The sequence below is a fragment of the Rhinatrema bivittatum genome, chromosome 7, assembly GCF_901001135.1.
Source record: "Rhinatrema bivittatum chromosome 7, aRhiBiv1.1, whole genome shotgun sequence".
Lineage (NCBI taxonomy): Eukaryota > Metazoa > Chordata > Amphibia > Gymnophiona > Rhinatrematidae > Rhinatrema > Rhinatrema bivittatum.
Genome location: NC_042621.1, coordinates 226,111,437 through 226,126,859, shown reverse-complemented (window position 1 = coordinate 226,126,859; position 15,423 = coordinate 226,111,437). Strand labels below are relative to the sequence as shown.

The 15,423-nt window shown below is 45.2% G+C and overlaps 1 protein-coding gene across 3 annotated transcripts in view; it reads right to left on the bottom strand.

Annotated features, from left to right (window-relative positions):
• IDE (insulin degrading enzyme) overlaps nucleotides 1–15,423 on the bottom strand; it is a 434,361-nt gene that overhangs the window by 388,563 nt on the left and 30,375 nt on the right. For all 3 annotated transcript variants that reach the window (XM_029609922.1, XM_029609921.1, XM_029609920.1), the window contains exon 4: nucleotides 14,562–14,731. In XM_029609922.1, coding sequence (XP_029465782.1) covers nucleotides 14,562–14,731 — 170 coding nt within the window. The remainder of the gene's footprint in view (nucleotides 1–14,561; nucleotides 14,732–15,423) is intronic.

The window sequence follows — 15,423 nt, the reverse complement described above, 5'->3', positions numbered from 1 at the left end:
TGGCATCATCTAATGTTGCCCAGCACAGAACTTTTATATCAAAGTTTCTAGAACTTTGACTGTGCCTCACTGAGCATGCCCAGCATAACACACGCCTCGCAGGACCCCTTCAGTCTTGTACCTTAGCAAGGTGGATTTCTTGAGGACTGATATCCTGCTATCCTCGGAGAACACCTGTTACAAGTAGCAACTCTGCTTTCTCAAAGAACAAGCAGGATGGTAGTCCTCACAAGTAGATAATCTCTAGCTACAGATTGCCCCAAAAGAAAAAAGGAGAAAAAGAACAAATCCCTAAAGGCACAATAGTATTTTTTATGGCAACAAGCCTTTTTTTTATTTTATACTTATCTGACAAGGAGCAGCCTAGAATAAAAACATCAGGACCTGGGATGGAAGAGTTGGATTCAACACTTCAATCAAATTCCATAGGACAGATTGGCCAAACCTACTCTCGTGTCAGCTGTCCTTGTCCAAACAATAATGCGATGTGAATGTGTGGAGAGAATTCCATGTCACAGCTTTGCAGATTTCCTCCAGTGGGACAGATTGTAGGTGAGCCACTGACACTGCTATGGCTTGGACAGAGTAAGGCTTGACATGGCCCACCAGATTTAGGCCTGCCTGGGCATAACAGAAGGAAATGCAATCTGCTAGCCAATTGGTAACGTCTGTTTGGAAATAGTAATCCCCAGTTTGTTTGTGTCAAAAGAAACAAAAAGCTGGCTGGACTGTCTATGGGCTTCAGTCCGCTCCAGGTAGGAAAGTAAAGGATCTCAAGTTCAAACTATGCAGTGCTTTTTCACCTTGGTGGATGTGTGACCTGGGAAAAAATGTTGGAATAACTGACTGGTTAGGATGGAATTCAGACATCACCTTAGCCAAGAACTTACCTTGGCTTTACACCCCTCCCCCCCCCATCCCGCATCCTATCATGAAAAAAATCTTGTATAACATGGATACAAATCTCATTTAAATGTCTCCTGCCAAATCACAAGGTCTGAAGATTGATTCCTCAAGGCACTTTTAATTGCAGAATTGACTCTTCCTATATTCCAGGTGGTCAGTTTTATTCCCTTGATACTTATTCTATCCAAGAAATGAAAATAAATCTGTTAAGATTCCCATATCCAGAGACAAAAACCCCTAGCCCAGGTTCTCAAAGCACTGAATCATCTTTGAACTCTGAATTCAATTATACCACCAACTGACCCAAATCCACACCAACCCATCCCTCTGTCCCCTCCCTTCTCAACCCCTTCCTAGTGACAAGTGCCCCTTAAATAGAGGTAGACCACATTCAAATGCATTGGGAGCTACACCCTACCCAAACTACCTACCCTATTAACCCCAACATTCTCAAGTTAAGGAAAATAGAACTATTATAACTTTGAACAATTCCCATCACAAATAAATACCATGGTTTTAAGTTTAAATAAGTTGTTGTTTTTTCAGAGCATTCATCATCAGATGGTATGGTTTGATATTACAAAGAAGATACAGAAAAGTCACATGAAGATCCAAGCTCTGAATTTCAAAAATAAGGACTTTGACAAAATGGGGATGTACCTAACAGAAGAACTAAAAGACTCAGAGAAAATGGGTGAGGGGGGGGAACAGCAGTGGGCCAAATTAAAAGAAGCTATTACAAAGGCAACAAATCTATGTTAGAAAAGTAAACAAATGTACAAGGAAAACCAAACAGCAGTGGCTGAAAAAATGAAGACAAAAAGAACAGCTTTCAGGAAGTATTAAGGATCCCAAAAAGAGGAACACAGGGAAGAATACCTGGTGAAACTGAGGGAGAAAAGAAGGAAAGCAAATCAGGAAAGCAAAAGGTCACGTGGAAGAAAGAATTGCCAAAAAGGTGAAGAGGTGACAAAACATTTTCAGATATATCAGAGAAGAAGAAAGGCCCAACGTGGTATAATGAAACTGAAAGGAGCAAGGTGTAGAAACAGATGAAGAAATGGCAGAAATATTAAAATACTCTGGTTCTGTGTTCACTAAAGAATACACTGGAGAAAGATTGTTGCTGTTTGACAAGATCGTAGATGGGAAGGGGGTAGATACAACTGCTTTTATAGAAGAGAATGTATGGGAAGAGCTAGGAAAATAAAGTGGACAAGGCCATGTTGCTGGACAAGGTACATCCCAAGATACTACGGGAGCTCAGAGATGTCCAGGCAGGACCGCTGAAAGACCTGTTCAATAGATCCCTGGAAACGGGAGTGGTGTTGCAAGATTGGAGAAGAGTGGTTGTAGTCTCGTTTCACAAGAATGGTAGCAGAGAGGAAACTGGAAACTACAGGCCACATAGCCCCACCTCTGTGATGGGAAAATTAATGGAGACTATATCAAAAGAAAGAATAGTGAACTATCTACAATCCAGTAAGTTTCTGGATCCAAGTCCTGTCAGACAAATCTGACTGATTTTTTTTTTTTTAGATTGGGTGATTAGAGAATTGGATCGAGGAACAGCATTCGATGTGATTTACTTGGATTTCAGCAAAGCTTTTGATACAGTCCCGCATAGGAGGCATGTGAATAAAATGAGAAGCTTGGGAGTTGGTGCCAAGGTGGTGGAGTGGATTACAAATTGTTGACTGTTAGGAGACAGCGGGTAATTGGAAATTAAACCTACTCTTAAGAGAAAACTGTGTTAAGTGGACTGTCACAAGGATCGGTATTGGGACAGGCTCTATTCAATATATTTGTGAGTGATATTGTGGAAGAAATAGAAGGTAAAGTTTATCTATTTGCGGATGATACAAAGATCTGCAACAGAGTGTACCATGCCTGAAAGAGCAGAGAGAAAGAAAAGTGATTTAAAAAAGCTTAAAGAGTGGTTGAAGATTTAGTGGGATTCAATGCCAAGAAGTGGAGACTCATGCATCTGGGATTTGGTAATCCAAAAGAGCTGTATATGATGGGGGAGCGGGGAGGTGAAAGAATGATGTTCATGGACCAAGAGAGGGATCTTGAAGTGACAGTGTGTGGTGATCTGAAGGTTGCGAAGCAATAGCTAAAGCCAGACAAAATGCTGGGGGGACCACTGCTGCCACAGACATGCACATGGAGCATGTTGTGATCATGACGGAAGGTGCGGGGGACAGCACTTCCTCAGTTGTAAAACGTATTTCCTCTGCCCTGTCCTTGGATACTGCCTGGATGAGGAGGGTGAATATGGACTGGTAGTGGAGAGCTGCTGAAGCACTGCACAGTGCTCACAAATCTGTGCTACTGCTTCTTTTACCTCATCTCCAAAGGGATTCTCTCTAGAATATGTCATATCCGTGAGTCTAATTAGAGGGCTGGGGCCCACAGCCAGGCAATTTTGCAGGTACCAAAGGTCGTATGCCCACCAGTGCCTGGAGGGCATCTTACTACTTCTAAGGAAATTGCACTGCTACCCCCTGCATCTGCTTAGCAGGTCCCAAATAGACTGGCCCATAAAAAGAGTTGGTAGGAAGCTATGTGAGCTCCCTGAAACACTTTTTTCCACAAGTGTCTAGTCCTTATCCAGGGCACTGAGAAGTGGGTCTGTTGCTTCTGGGCACTCTTGAGAGTAGATTTGACTACCACAGGCTGGTGCAGTAGCCATCTTGTTCTGAATTCAGGAGTCTTTTGGATGAGATAAACCATGTCCCTCCTTCCTGTTAATGGGAGCCACAGAGAAGAGATTCTCCCACATCCTCATCTGCACCATCTGAAGGATTTCACAGGCTGGGACTACCACAACCTCCTTAGAGGTCTCTATGAACTAAAATATGTCCAGCATCTTGGTTCTGGTTTCATCCTCCATCTACACTGTAAATGAAAGCGCCTCCACCATTCTCTGAACAAAACCAATGAAGGAGGCATCCTCAGAAGAGGACTTCCTTCTCTCTGGGAAAGGAAAGGGATTGAAGGGAAGACTCACTGATGACCTCTCTTCAGAGGCATCGTTGGTTCTATAGTAGTGAGCTGGAAGTGCCTGGCAGAGCTGTAGTCCCTCAGGTACTGGAACAGCGATCCTGGATAACTGAGCTGTAGAGAAACTGAATATAGTGAGTAGGCAGAGTATGCAGAGTTCAGGAACCGAACCTTGATGGTAACACTCACACAATAGACTCTAGAAGTAGTCCAGGTGTTGGAATGAGTTAGGCCCTCGAGGAGCGAGTACCTGGTTCCAGGGAAAGCTCTGAGAGAGAGAGAGTAACTCACTGGTGTAGTAGGCAGCGACGACTTCCAGGCAGAATAAGTATTCAGTAACCAGTCCGGGAACATGGGCCCTCGAGGAGCGAGTACCGGTTCCAGACTGTGACCTGAAAACAAAGAGAGAGGCCCCCGAGGAGCAGGTACCCCTGGTAAGTCCAAGGAGGCAGAGCAGCTTAGGTAGAGTAACCCTTTCCATAACCTTTGCTAACTCGATTAGTTAGCGATTTCTAAGACCTTATATATCTGGTACTGATGACGTCATCTCAGGGGGATGCCCCTGAGGTTCACGCCACTACAGGTACATCAGTCGGGGCCGTGCCGCATACGCACCCTTAGGCCCTTGTGAACATAGTGGATTGCAGCGTCGAGCCGCTCCGGAGACGCCGGAGGAAGACGGCAGAATGACGCCACGGCAGCCAACCTTCCACTTGAACAAGAGGGAGTCGCCAAGGAGGGCGGAGTGGAGACGTCAAGCAGCGACAGTCGCAACAATAGCCCCTTTCAAAGGGCGATTACTTCTTCGGGTACTAGGCTTGGGTTTTGAAGGATGCGTGAGGTGGAACTGACGAAGCATCTCTTTGTCCAGAATATTGGTCTGAGGCTCCCAAGAGTTTTCTTCGGGACCGAAACCTTCCCACTTTAGAAGGTATTCAAAAGTCTTGCCTCTTTTACGAATATCCAGGACCACTTCGATTTTAAATTCTAAGTAGTCTTCTGCATTGATGACAGGTGGATCTTGAGGTTTGGAAGAAAATTCGCTGAGTATGAGTGGTTTCAGATGAAACGTGGAAAGCGTTATGAATATCAGCAGCAGTGGATGAGCTGCTGGGACGTCACTGAGCTTCAGTGGAAGTGGCGGTGTTGGGGAACGTCCATAGACCACTTCAAAAGATAACACAGTAGTAGATCCTCCAGCTTGATGGAGGGACTCCTCACGTCTTCCACTAGACGTCTGAGATTGAAGTTGCCTTCTGCCCCTGGGTCCATCGGGGCAGGAGTCTGAACCGTGGCCGGTCCGTGAGTCCAAGAGACTGGAAGAGAAAGCGGAGGAGTGGGCGCGGTATGGCCTAAGAACAGTCCTCCTGCAGGACTTCGGCCCGTCCGTTTTCCGGACGAACAGAGCATGTAGAGATATTATAGCCGGGCTGACCGTAGTACAAGCATAGGCCGCGCTTCTTCCGAAGTCTTCGCTCTTTAGAAGTAAAATGTCCATGACCAAGTTGCATCGGTTCATCTTTATCTATAGCAGGAATTACTGGAACCATCCGAGGTGCAGATATGGCACTAGCTTGTTTCAACCCAGGTAACACCTTGGGCCGGAGTTCCTTCACCTTGTACCGGAGGCGATGATCAATCCGAGTGGCCAAGGCTACTAATTCGTCCAGCGAGTCAGGTGTTTCGCAAGCAGCCAGTTCATCTTTTAAACGGGTATCCAGGCCTCTGCAAAAGAGTGTCTTGAGACATTTGGGGTCCCAGCGAAGTTCTGCCGCAAGAGAGTTTTGAACTCGATGGCAAATTCAGCCAATGATCTGCTGCCTTGCTTCAATTCCACCAAAGCAGAACCGGCTACAGCAGTACGAGCAGGGTCGTTGAAAACGGATTTAAACAAGTCCATAAATCCTTCTATGTCCTGTAAAATGGGGTCCTTGTGCTCCCACAAGGTAGATGCCCAAGACAAGGCCCTACCATCCAGGTATGAAAGGATGTAGGTGGGTCTTGGAAAGAGCCGTTGGAAATAAAGATGGCTGTAAGGCAAAAGTGCACGCAGCACTGGTTTAAGAAGCCCCGGGTCTTCTGAATTTCACCAGAAAAGCGGATAGGAGCCGCCAGTGGTAAAGCAGTTTTTAAAGTTACCTCCTGTAATTGACCTTCTTGGTTGGAAGCTGTGCCTTGAATCTTCTGTGTGTGTAGCTGATGAAACGCTGAAGTAAGTTTCTCCAAGGTGTCTTGTCTGATGGTGTCTGAGGTAGTTGTGGGTGGATCCTTGGGCCGATGGCAGATGACCACGCCCCTGGGAGAAGATCCCGAGAGGGACCACCGGTCAAGGCTCAGAGTATGGAGACAGACACACACTAGTTCTTTTATTAAACAGTATATTGAACCACCAGAGGTGGCAGTAGTGAGCTGGAAGTGCCTGGCAGAGCTGTAGTCCCTCAGGTACTGGAACAGCGATCCTGGATAACTGAGCTGTAGAGAAACTGAATATAGTGAATAGGCAGAGTATGCAGAGTTCAGGAACCGAACCTTGATAACACTCACACAATAGTCTCTAGATGTAGTCCAGGTGTTGGAATGAGTTAGGCCCTCGAGGAACAAGTACCTGGTTCCAGGGAAAGCTCTGAGAGAGAGAGAGAGTAACTCACCGGTGTAATAGGCAGGCAGAGTAAGTATTCAGCAACCAGTCCAGAACATGGGCCCTCGAGGAGCGAGTACCGGTTCTAGACTGTGACCTGAAAAACAAAGAGAGAGCGAGGCCCCCGAGGCACGGGTACCCCTGGTAAGTCCAAGAAGGCAGAGCAGCTTAGGCAGAGTAACCCTTTCTATAACCTTTGCTAACTCGATTAGTTAGCGATTTCTAAGACCTTATATATCAGGTACTGATGACATCATCTCAGGGGGACACCCCTGAGGTTCACGCCACTGCTGGTACATCAGTCGGGGCCGCGCACACGCCCTTAGGCCCTTGTGAACATGGCGGATTGCAGCGTCAAGCCGCTCCGGAGACGCCGGAGGAAGATGGCAGAATGGCACCGCGGTAGCCAACCTTCCACTTGAGCAAGAGGGAGTCGCCAAGGAGGACGGAGTGGAGACGTCAAGCAGCGACAGTCGCAACAGGATGATCAAAAAAAAAAAAAGAGAAACAAAATCAAACAACGGCAGTGGCAGTCAATACCTACTAGATACCCAAGGCACACTTACTCAGCACTGATACGGAATAAAAACTTAAGGAAACCACTAAACAAACCTACCTAGGGGAACTACTGGGAGAGAAGGCAGAAACAAAATCACAGGTCCCCAAGATGAACAATCTTGCTTGAATAAAAGCCAAAAAAGGAGGCTAAAGAAAAAGCAGTGAGGAACTACGACTAGAGGCTCATAAGAAAAGGACTGAAGGAGTCATAGCGTGGACTCCTGGTATGTTGGCACGCTGGGCATGTTCTTTGAGGAACAGTCAAATCTCTAGAAACTGACATAAAAGTTCCATGCCAGGTTCCAACAAAAGATGTCACCCCTTTTGTGATGGCTGCCCTTCTGCTTGTCTTGGAATAAAATATTTAGGACATTTAGGTGCCAGTCAAACGTATTTAGGAGTCAGGGACATTCTATTTTCTAAACCTGGGCTTTTCTGATCATGCAACAGACCAGCAAGCTTTCAAACTCCAAGTAGCATTTTTAGAGCCATTGCACTATATAGAATGAAGAGGCTGCTCTGAGCTGCTTCAATGTTTTCAGATCCTGTTTAGCACTGACTTTAAATTGTTTAATCTATTTCACAAAAACATACACCAGTCAGGATCACAATGCAAGCTGCAACAGAAATCTGTGCCTTGGTACCCACTGCTGCTGGTCAGTGACTTAGCTTTCCCTACTGTCCTCAAGGAGCTGGAGGAGCAATGAGAGTTTTGGCATTGCTGCTGCTTCAAATTTCTGCCAGTGAGGCTGAGCTTTAAGAGGTGGGGAGCCAGAAAAGTGAGCAATGCTAAATGCATCTCCATGCAATGCCTGTGACGTGCACTTTTTAATCTATAGTTATTGGGAGTACAAAATAACCCTGAAACATTAAGCTGGGAAAGAAAATACAATACTGAACTGGATGAAACCAGTTTGAAGATGGGTCTGACATTTTGCTATGACTATGCTAGAGAAAGTGATACCAGACTAATTGCATATAAAATATTACCCAGGTTGTACTGGACTCCTGTTAGAGATAAGGTTAATCAAAACTTTTCTACCTTGCGTTGGAGGGGCCGTGGTACAATTGGTATTTATTTATTTACAAAATTTCTTGTCCACCATATTACTGCTTTCTGTTTATGGTGGATAACAAAAAAAAATGCATAACAAAATCATTACAAAATCACATTTACATATGTACTGGCAGTGGTTTGTGATTAATACATTTTGGAATAAAGTTATTGATTTTAAATCAGCATTACTGTGTTTCAAATTTTAGTCCTGGAGAAATTCTGCACTACTGTGGAATGCAGAATTTGCACAGAATTCCCCCCCCCCCCCTCCCCAATTGCCAAACTCTGCACAGAAAAAGGCAGAGGAGACCTCGGCATGCCATGAATAGAGCATGTGCTGTTCGCGGCAAAGATGAAGGCGCCGTTTGCGACATAGATGAAGGCCTGGCGTGCCGCGAACGGAGCGCGCGCCATTCACGGTGAAGATGAAGTCCCCAGTGTGCTGCAGGACGTGCTCCGCTCGAGAGAGAGAGAGACTGGGAGCTGGTGTGTATGAAAAAGGGATCATGTGTATGTGAGAGTGCTAGCCTGTATGAAAGGATTGTGTGTGTCATGGGGTGTGTGAGTGAGAGACATAGGCAGCCTGTGTGAAGGTGTATATGTGAGAGAAAGGGAGCTTGTGTGGTTGAATATGCAAGAGAGAGGGACCCTGTATAAGTGTGTGTGTGTGTGTGTATGAAGGTATGTGAATGTGCATTAGAGAGAGCTAGCATGTGTGTGAGAGAGAGAGGGACAGAGGGAGCCTGTGTGAGGGGAAGTATTGAGAACGGGATCAAACTTTGGGAGTGGTGATAGAGTAGAAGAAGGAGTTGAGCCTAGAGGTGGAGGGGAGAGATACTGACAGGTGGAGGAGTTGGGGCCTGAGAGGGCAAAGTCACCAGGGGAGTAGGAAGAGCGAGTGGAAGGGACACTCTTACAATGAATTTCTAGGGAAATTCTGCTCAAAATATTTAAAATTCTGCATCTTTAAGTAATAACATTTTTCTGTATTAATTTAAAATGTAATTACTTAAAGACTGTCATTTAAATTGTGTTATTTTGACCAATATAAAATATGCAGAATTTTAAGTTTTTGTGCACAGAATTTCCCCAGGAGTAAAATTTATAGGGCTCTACACTGGCTCTGTTTGATATCTCAAACAGAAATAAAGCAAAAATATTCATATAAATAGAAATACTGTAACTATTCCGTGTGCAAAGTATGATATTAGGGCATTGAAAAATTGATAAAGTATATCTTTCAAAAATGGTATAATTTGATTTCTAACACTGCTTCATCTGAAAAACTAACTGCTAGCATGAATAACTTTGAAATGGTTATTAGTTGCTATTCCCATTTTCCACTGGAATTGCTTGAGGTAGCAGAATATTTGTCTTCCTTTTCATATGACTGTTTTATTGTTTTTCACTATTTGTTTTGTAATCAATTTCTGTTTCATGATGTATTATTGCTGTCAAATATTTTTGTGTATTTCACTTGCAATCTGCTGAGATTTGTAGATCAGCGGAATATAAATTGTTTAAATAAATAAATTTTATATGGTCAAACTTTTTAAAATCTATTACCAATAACCGGTTTTAAAATTGTGTTAATATAAAGAATAAGACTACAATGAATGCTGTTTTGACTAAAAGTGAGAAAGAATGTTAAATTAAGTATGTTTAAGTATGGGATAATAGAATATAAATTGGAGTCTGAGTGCCCATTTTGAGAGAAGCGACAATTACTTTTGATTTAATTGATATTATGGGCCGTGTTCTTGAAATATATATTGTATAAAATTATAATTTAAATATTTCCAGATATGTAAATTGATTTATACATTAGAAATAAAATCTCTCAATAAAAATTGTTGAAATAAACAAAAACAAAATTAAAGATGTGTAATCCATGGGTAGGGAACTTTGTTTTCAATTTTTATTTTATTTTTCCTGGGGATTTCAATGTGATAAAATAAAAAGTCAGTAGAATAATGTTTTAATCACATTGAAATTTCCAGGCAAAATAAAAACAAAAAAATTGGGCTACATAACATTTACAAAGGAGTTTTCACCTACAGCAATTATTTTTTAAGGGAGTGAGTGAGTGTGTGTGTGGGGGGGGGGGGGGGGGCTGCTGCAGCCACCAGAAAAAGCGTACATGTGTATCGAAAGGGTAGGATATGAAGTGTTTGTGCATGGGAAGATTGGGGGGGGGTATGGTGCACACACTCCAAGAACCAGTGGAGGAACATGTATGTGTTGAAGAGGTAGGGAAAGGCTTCTAAAAATTTTAGCCAACATGACCCCATTTTAGCCCTTGAAATTTCACATGATCCCAGAATAAGCGCAGTTGCTTACCTGTAATAGGTGTTCTCCTAAGAGAGCAGGATGTTAGCCCTCACATGTGGGTGACATCATCCGATGGAGCCCAGCATGGAAAACTTTTGTCAAAGTTTTTAGAAGCGTTGACCAGTATGCTGAGCGTGCCCAGCATGCCACTATCCGCGCATCCATGCAAGGTCTGCCCTAGGCATCAAGCTCCCTATACTCTCACCCCAGAGGGGTGGAGGCCTGTGTACGGGAGCGTTGGACCTTCTTCAGGGCAGACTCCTCCACCGACTGGTGGGGGAGGTGCCAGCTCTCAAATCTCACGGCCTGCTGCACCAAATAGGTGGCATCAGCCTTTCTGTTGACAGGTGAAATAGTAATGGGGTGCTCCCACATGCAGAGGAGGAGGTCCTTGAAGATGTCAAGGATGTGAACCGCCACAATCTCCTTAGGAGCGTCGACAAAAAGAAAATTATTCCTTACCTGCTAATTTTCGTTCCTGTAGTACCAAGGATCAGTCCAGACAGTGGGTTATCTCCCCCTTCCAGCAGATGGAGTCAATTAGAACTTTGAAGGATGCTTCCTTATAAGGTAGTGCACCCTCTACTAATCCTCAGTATTCTCTTGTCTCCAGCAGATGACAGTGGTGGCTTTCGTTCCCCACTGAGATGACTAGAAAGCTATTTTAGGAATTCTCTCTATTTTTCTCAGCTTTCCTTTCTTTTGGATGGATCAAGTCTAATTTAAAAAAAAAATCTTTGAATTTTGAATTTTCTGAGGGAATTATTTGGAGAGCTTTCCTGTAGCCTCTGCTCCTGTTTTAGTGGGAGCATTCTACTGCTTGCAGGCAGTACTATTTGCAGCTCTCCCCACCCCTCCCATCTCTGTTGTCGGGGTAAGTTTGTTTTTATTTCCTTTTGACAGGTTATTTCCTCTCTTCGTCTCTCCGGGGTGCAAGTCGGTGGTGCCGACCTCTCCCCTTGTGGCTATCCGATCCGCTGCCCCTGAGACGCTGTTTTCCTCGGGGCAGCCGGCACAGAGAGGCGTTATTCCTCTGTGCCTCTATCTGTGGGTCGCTGACGGATAGAGAGAGAGAAGGACTGAAGAGGAGGCTATTACCCGCTTCTTACAGCCACGAACCTGGTGAGTGTGAGGATGAACAGGCTGAAGCGGAGGTTTTTCCCGTTTCCCGCAGCTTTAAACCTTGCCTGTTTCTCGCGTTAAGAACAGCTGGTTCCTTCGCAGCTCCGTCAGAGTTCCCCATACCTCGTTCGTCCAGGTGCTGCGCTTGTGGAGAGCCCGGGTCAAGGCTCTCCCACGAGGGGATTTGCACAGCTTGCCTCCTTGGTGGGGAGGGACCCTCTCAACCACCGGGCCGCTCTGGTTCTCGTCTTCTGGCGCGCCCACTGTTTGGACTGATCCTGGTACATACAGGGAACTGGAGTTCTTCTGGCACCTTATGTCGCGCATCCTCCTCCGTGAGCAACCAGCGCCGTTCCTCCGGCATGGAGGGCTCAGAGAGAAGGTCGTCCAAATAATTGGACAACGATTCTGTTGGCTCACCTCCCCAAGGGTTGTAAGGCCCTTCCTCCTCACTAGGTCCCGCCAGATGCGGGCGAGGTCTGTGAGGAGTGTCAGCCCTGGGGTCCGATGACTTTAGAGGCCTCGGGGGCACCGCAGGAATCAACTGTTCCCCAGGCATCGAGGGGACCAGAGGAACCAGGCAGGGCTCGGGGAACCATGGCCTAGGGAACACAGTCCCGGCCGCATCTTTCTCTTCCTCAGACCCGAGAACTGGGATCGCTCCGGTAAAGGGCATCAGTGGCCGTTGGGGAATTGAAAGCCCCTTGAGCACTGGTTGCGTCGGTAGGATGCCTAAGAGAATGTCCAGACGCTTTAGCAGAGGTGCTCTGAAGCGCTTTGAGCACCCTGCAGTCCAGCTCCTCCTCAAAGTCCGGTGTGGCCAGGACTGAGGGAAGGGGATGAGGCATCACCAGCTCTTCCTTGGGTCTCCAAGATGGTACAGTACCTGGCACAGACATCGGTGGGGAAGACCTAGAACTCCTGGGGACACCGGAGGATGGGGCCTCCCGATGGCTGGTGGCGTTTCGGTGGCGCACCGGAACTGGAGTCATATGCCAACAGCAACCGGTGACTATGCTTGCATGATCTCCCACTGTGCTTCCCCAGTGCCAAGGAAGCGTAGGACCCTGATGCCTGGGAGAGTGTTGAAATCACTGAGGATCTATCACCGTTCCTGTGATCCATCGAAGGACCAGTGAGAGGAATAGAGAGGAGGAGCATGTCTAGGGGCTCACCGCGACCTCTCGGCGTCAAGGGTTTTGACTAAGGAGTAGAAGGAGCAGACTTTGAGACCCCGAACAGGTTCTCCATCTTATCGAGGCACGCCCAACGGCCTTTGGGGGTCATCTGGTCACATAGACGACACCCACGGACATCGTGCGAGGCCCCCAGGCAGAGGATGCAAACCTCATGCAGATTCGCGATGGACATGGTCCGTGGGCACTGGGGGCACCGATGAAAACCAGTCAACACAATGAAGAAACACCCTGCATGTGGTCGATAACCAGCAGTCACCGTGTGGTGAGTAGTCGGGAATCGACTGCCTTTAACAATCAGTCTTCACCCTCTCGGCACTCCCCTACAGCAACCTCCTCACCTATAGTGGACCCACTTTCTCAACCTCTGCTCCTCTCATTTCCCCAGCCCTTCCCCTTCATGCATCGCCCAGCTGATCCTCTCTCACTCCCAACAGATTCTATGTCATACCCTACCTTTCATCCCATTACCTTCTCAATCTCATCCCCCAGACTCACCTCCTCCCCTCCAACTCTTCTCTAACATTCTCCAGTTGACCTTCTGTCATTCTTCTCTCTCGCACTCTCCACAACCAGTCTCTCTTCACCTTATCCAACCCTCAAACCCATCCTGCCTCTTGTCCCTCCCTTCAAATAGCCCTCCTCCAAATATAGTCTTGGTCAGGATCAGTGGAAATATTTTCCTTTTGGCCCTGGGCCAAAGGTGGATGACAACTGATGGGAAAGGAGGGCCGGCCAATGACAGAGGCAATATTTTTCTCTTGGGTAGGCTCAATGGTGCATGAGGCGAGAGAAGCAGTGGCAATCTTCATCAGTCCATGCACATTCAACCCTCCCCTACCCTCATGACTGGTCCCAAGCCTGACAATAAACTGCAAGCAGCAGCAGCATTGCTAATGAAAGTCAACATTGGGTCTGTGGATTAGTACAAGCTCAAAGGCTCTGCAGCAGCTTTTATTCCCTCCTCACGCAGGGCTTCCCATAATCACAGAAACTCCTGCAAGTTGTGCTGGTTCAGAGATCCCAAGCTAGCTTCCACTACTAATGCTAGTGACTGAAGAGTGCAGCCATTTGAGGCATTTGTGACTCCAGCTGAAGGTTGTGACTCCATTTGGGATCCCAACCCACAGTTTGGGAAGCTCTAAGGTAGGGGATGGGAGGAATGTATGCTCCAGCTGCCAATGTGCAATGTATGTGCATCAGTAGGGGGTTGGGGTAACAATATAGATTTCTGTGGTTATTTGCTCCTGCTGCAAGCTGCCTGTTGTTTTTTCTGTCTGTTTTCAATCTGCATACATTAAACACAGTTTATGCATGTAAATTTTCCAACCATTGAGTTTCACAAGCATATTCTTGGCTGTGGAATTTACTCCCTTAATTTCCCCCCAGACAGTAATTTTACACACATGAACTGTAAGCAGATGTGAACATGAAAAAAGGGAATGGAGGGACACCATCAGCAGTTGAATAAAGTGTTTCTACTGTACCTCATTGTAAAGATTTCCTAAAAAACAATAAGCCCAATATTGCTTATAAGTACTGGGTATTACATTAATGCTCATGGAAGTCAAAACTCAGGTTTGTTTTATTAAATGCTAACAGCATAATTCAGTAAGGATTTTCTTCCATTCTATGACTATGGGGAGAAAAAACCCTAGTGAATCCATCCCCACTACTATCATCAAAGTTTTAATGCCACAATTTGTATACAATACCAAAAGAAGATTCACCCCTAATGTTGACAAACCTGTTCCAAATTTACTAAATGGATGGTTAGGGTTTCCAGTAGCTTTTTCCAGTTGAAACAGTCTCCAAGCATCATTCATCACGTTCTTCTCATGCTCAGAATCAACAGCATTTACTTCTCTGTCTTTACAGCTTTCATCAAATAAAGGGCACAGGAAAAATTGGGCAAACCTTAAAAAAAAAACCATTCTATATTGAATTTGTGTACATATTGTCCAGTCTTTGACAGTACTATCCTGCACATTAGGTTTATTATGGATTTCCCATTAGTTACCTGCATAGAATGCTCCCTATTTCATTGCAGTATACAGCATGGGGAAAATATCAGGTCTTTGTTCCAAATAGTAAAAGGTAAATATTTTGCATGCAAGTAACATCTTGCTTAATCACATCTCTGTATTGATACAATAAATAGTCCTGAAACTGTCCTCAGTGCATACATTCAACTATATGCATTGACCTTTGGATGATTAATTACTGCTGCCACCTGCACAAATAAAATCTAAAATATCTTACTTCAGCACTCAAGCTGGATGGATTTAAATAGTCAAAGCAAGCCTAGAATTAAATTCATTGATTTTATTCAATAATTCTATTTGTACTTTATATACTTTTCAAAACAAAAATGCAAGATGGTATCTGAAAGAGACCTGTTAACAGACGTTTCTTCTTCTCCCGCCTTCCCCCAGTTTCTTGATATAAGTAAAGATGGCTAAAGTTAAGAGGAAATATTGTGTATTTTTCTCCAGGGACTCACTGAATACTAACCCCCCCCCCCCCCCTCCCTTTATAAAGCCTACAGTCTTTATCTTGTGCAAACCAGTAAGCTGAAGAGTGTGACCAAAGAAACAGACTTTTGGTGA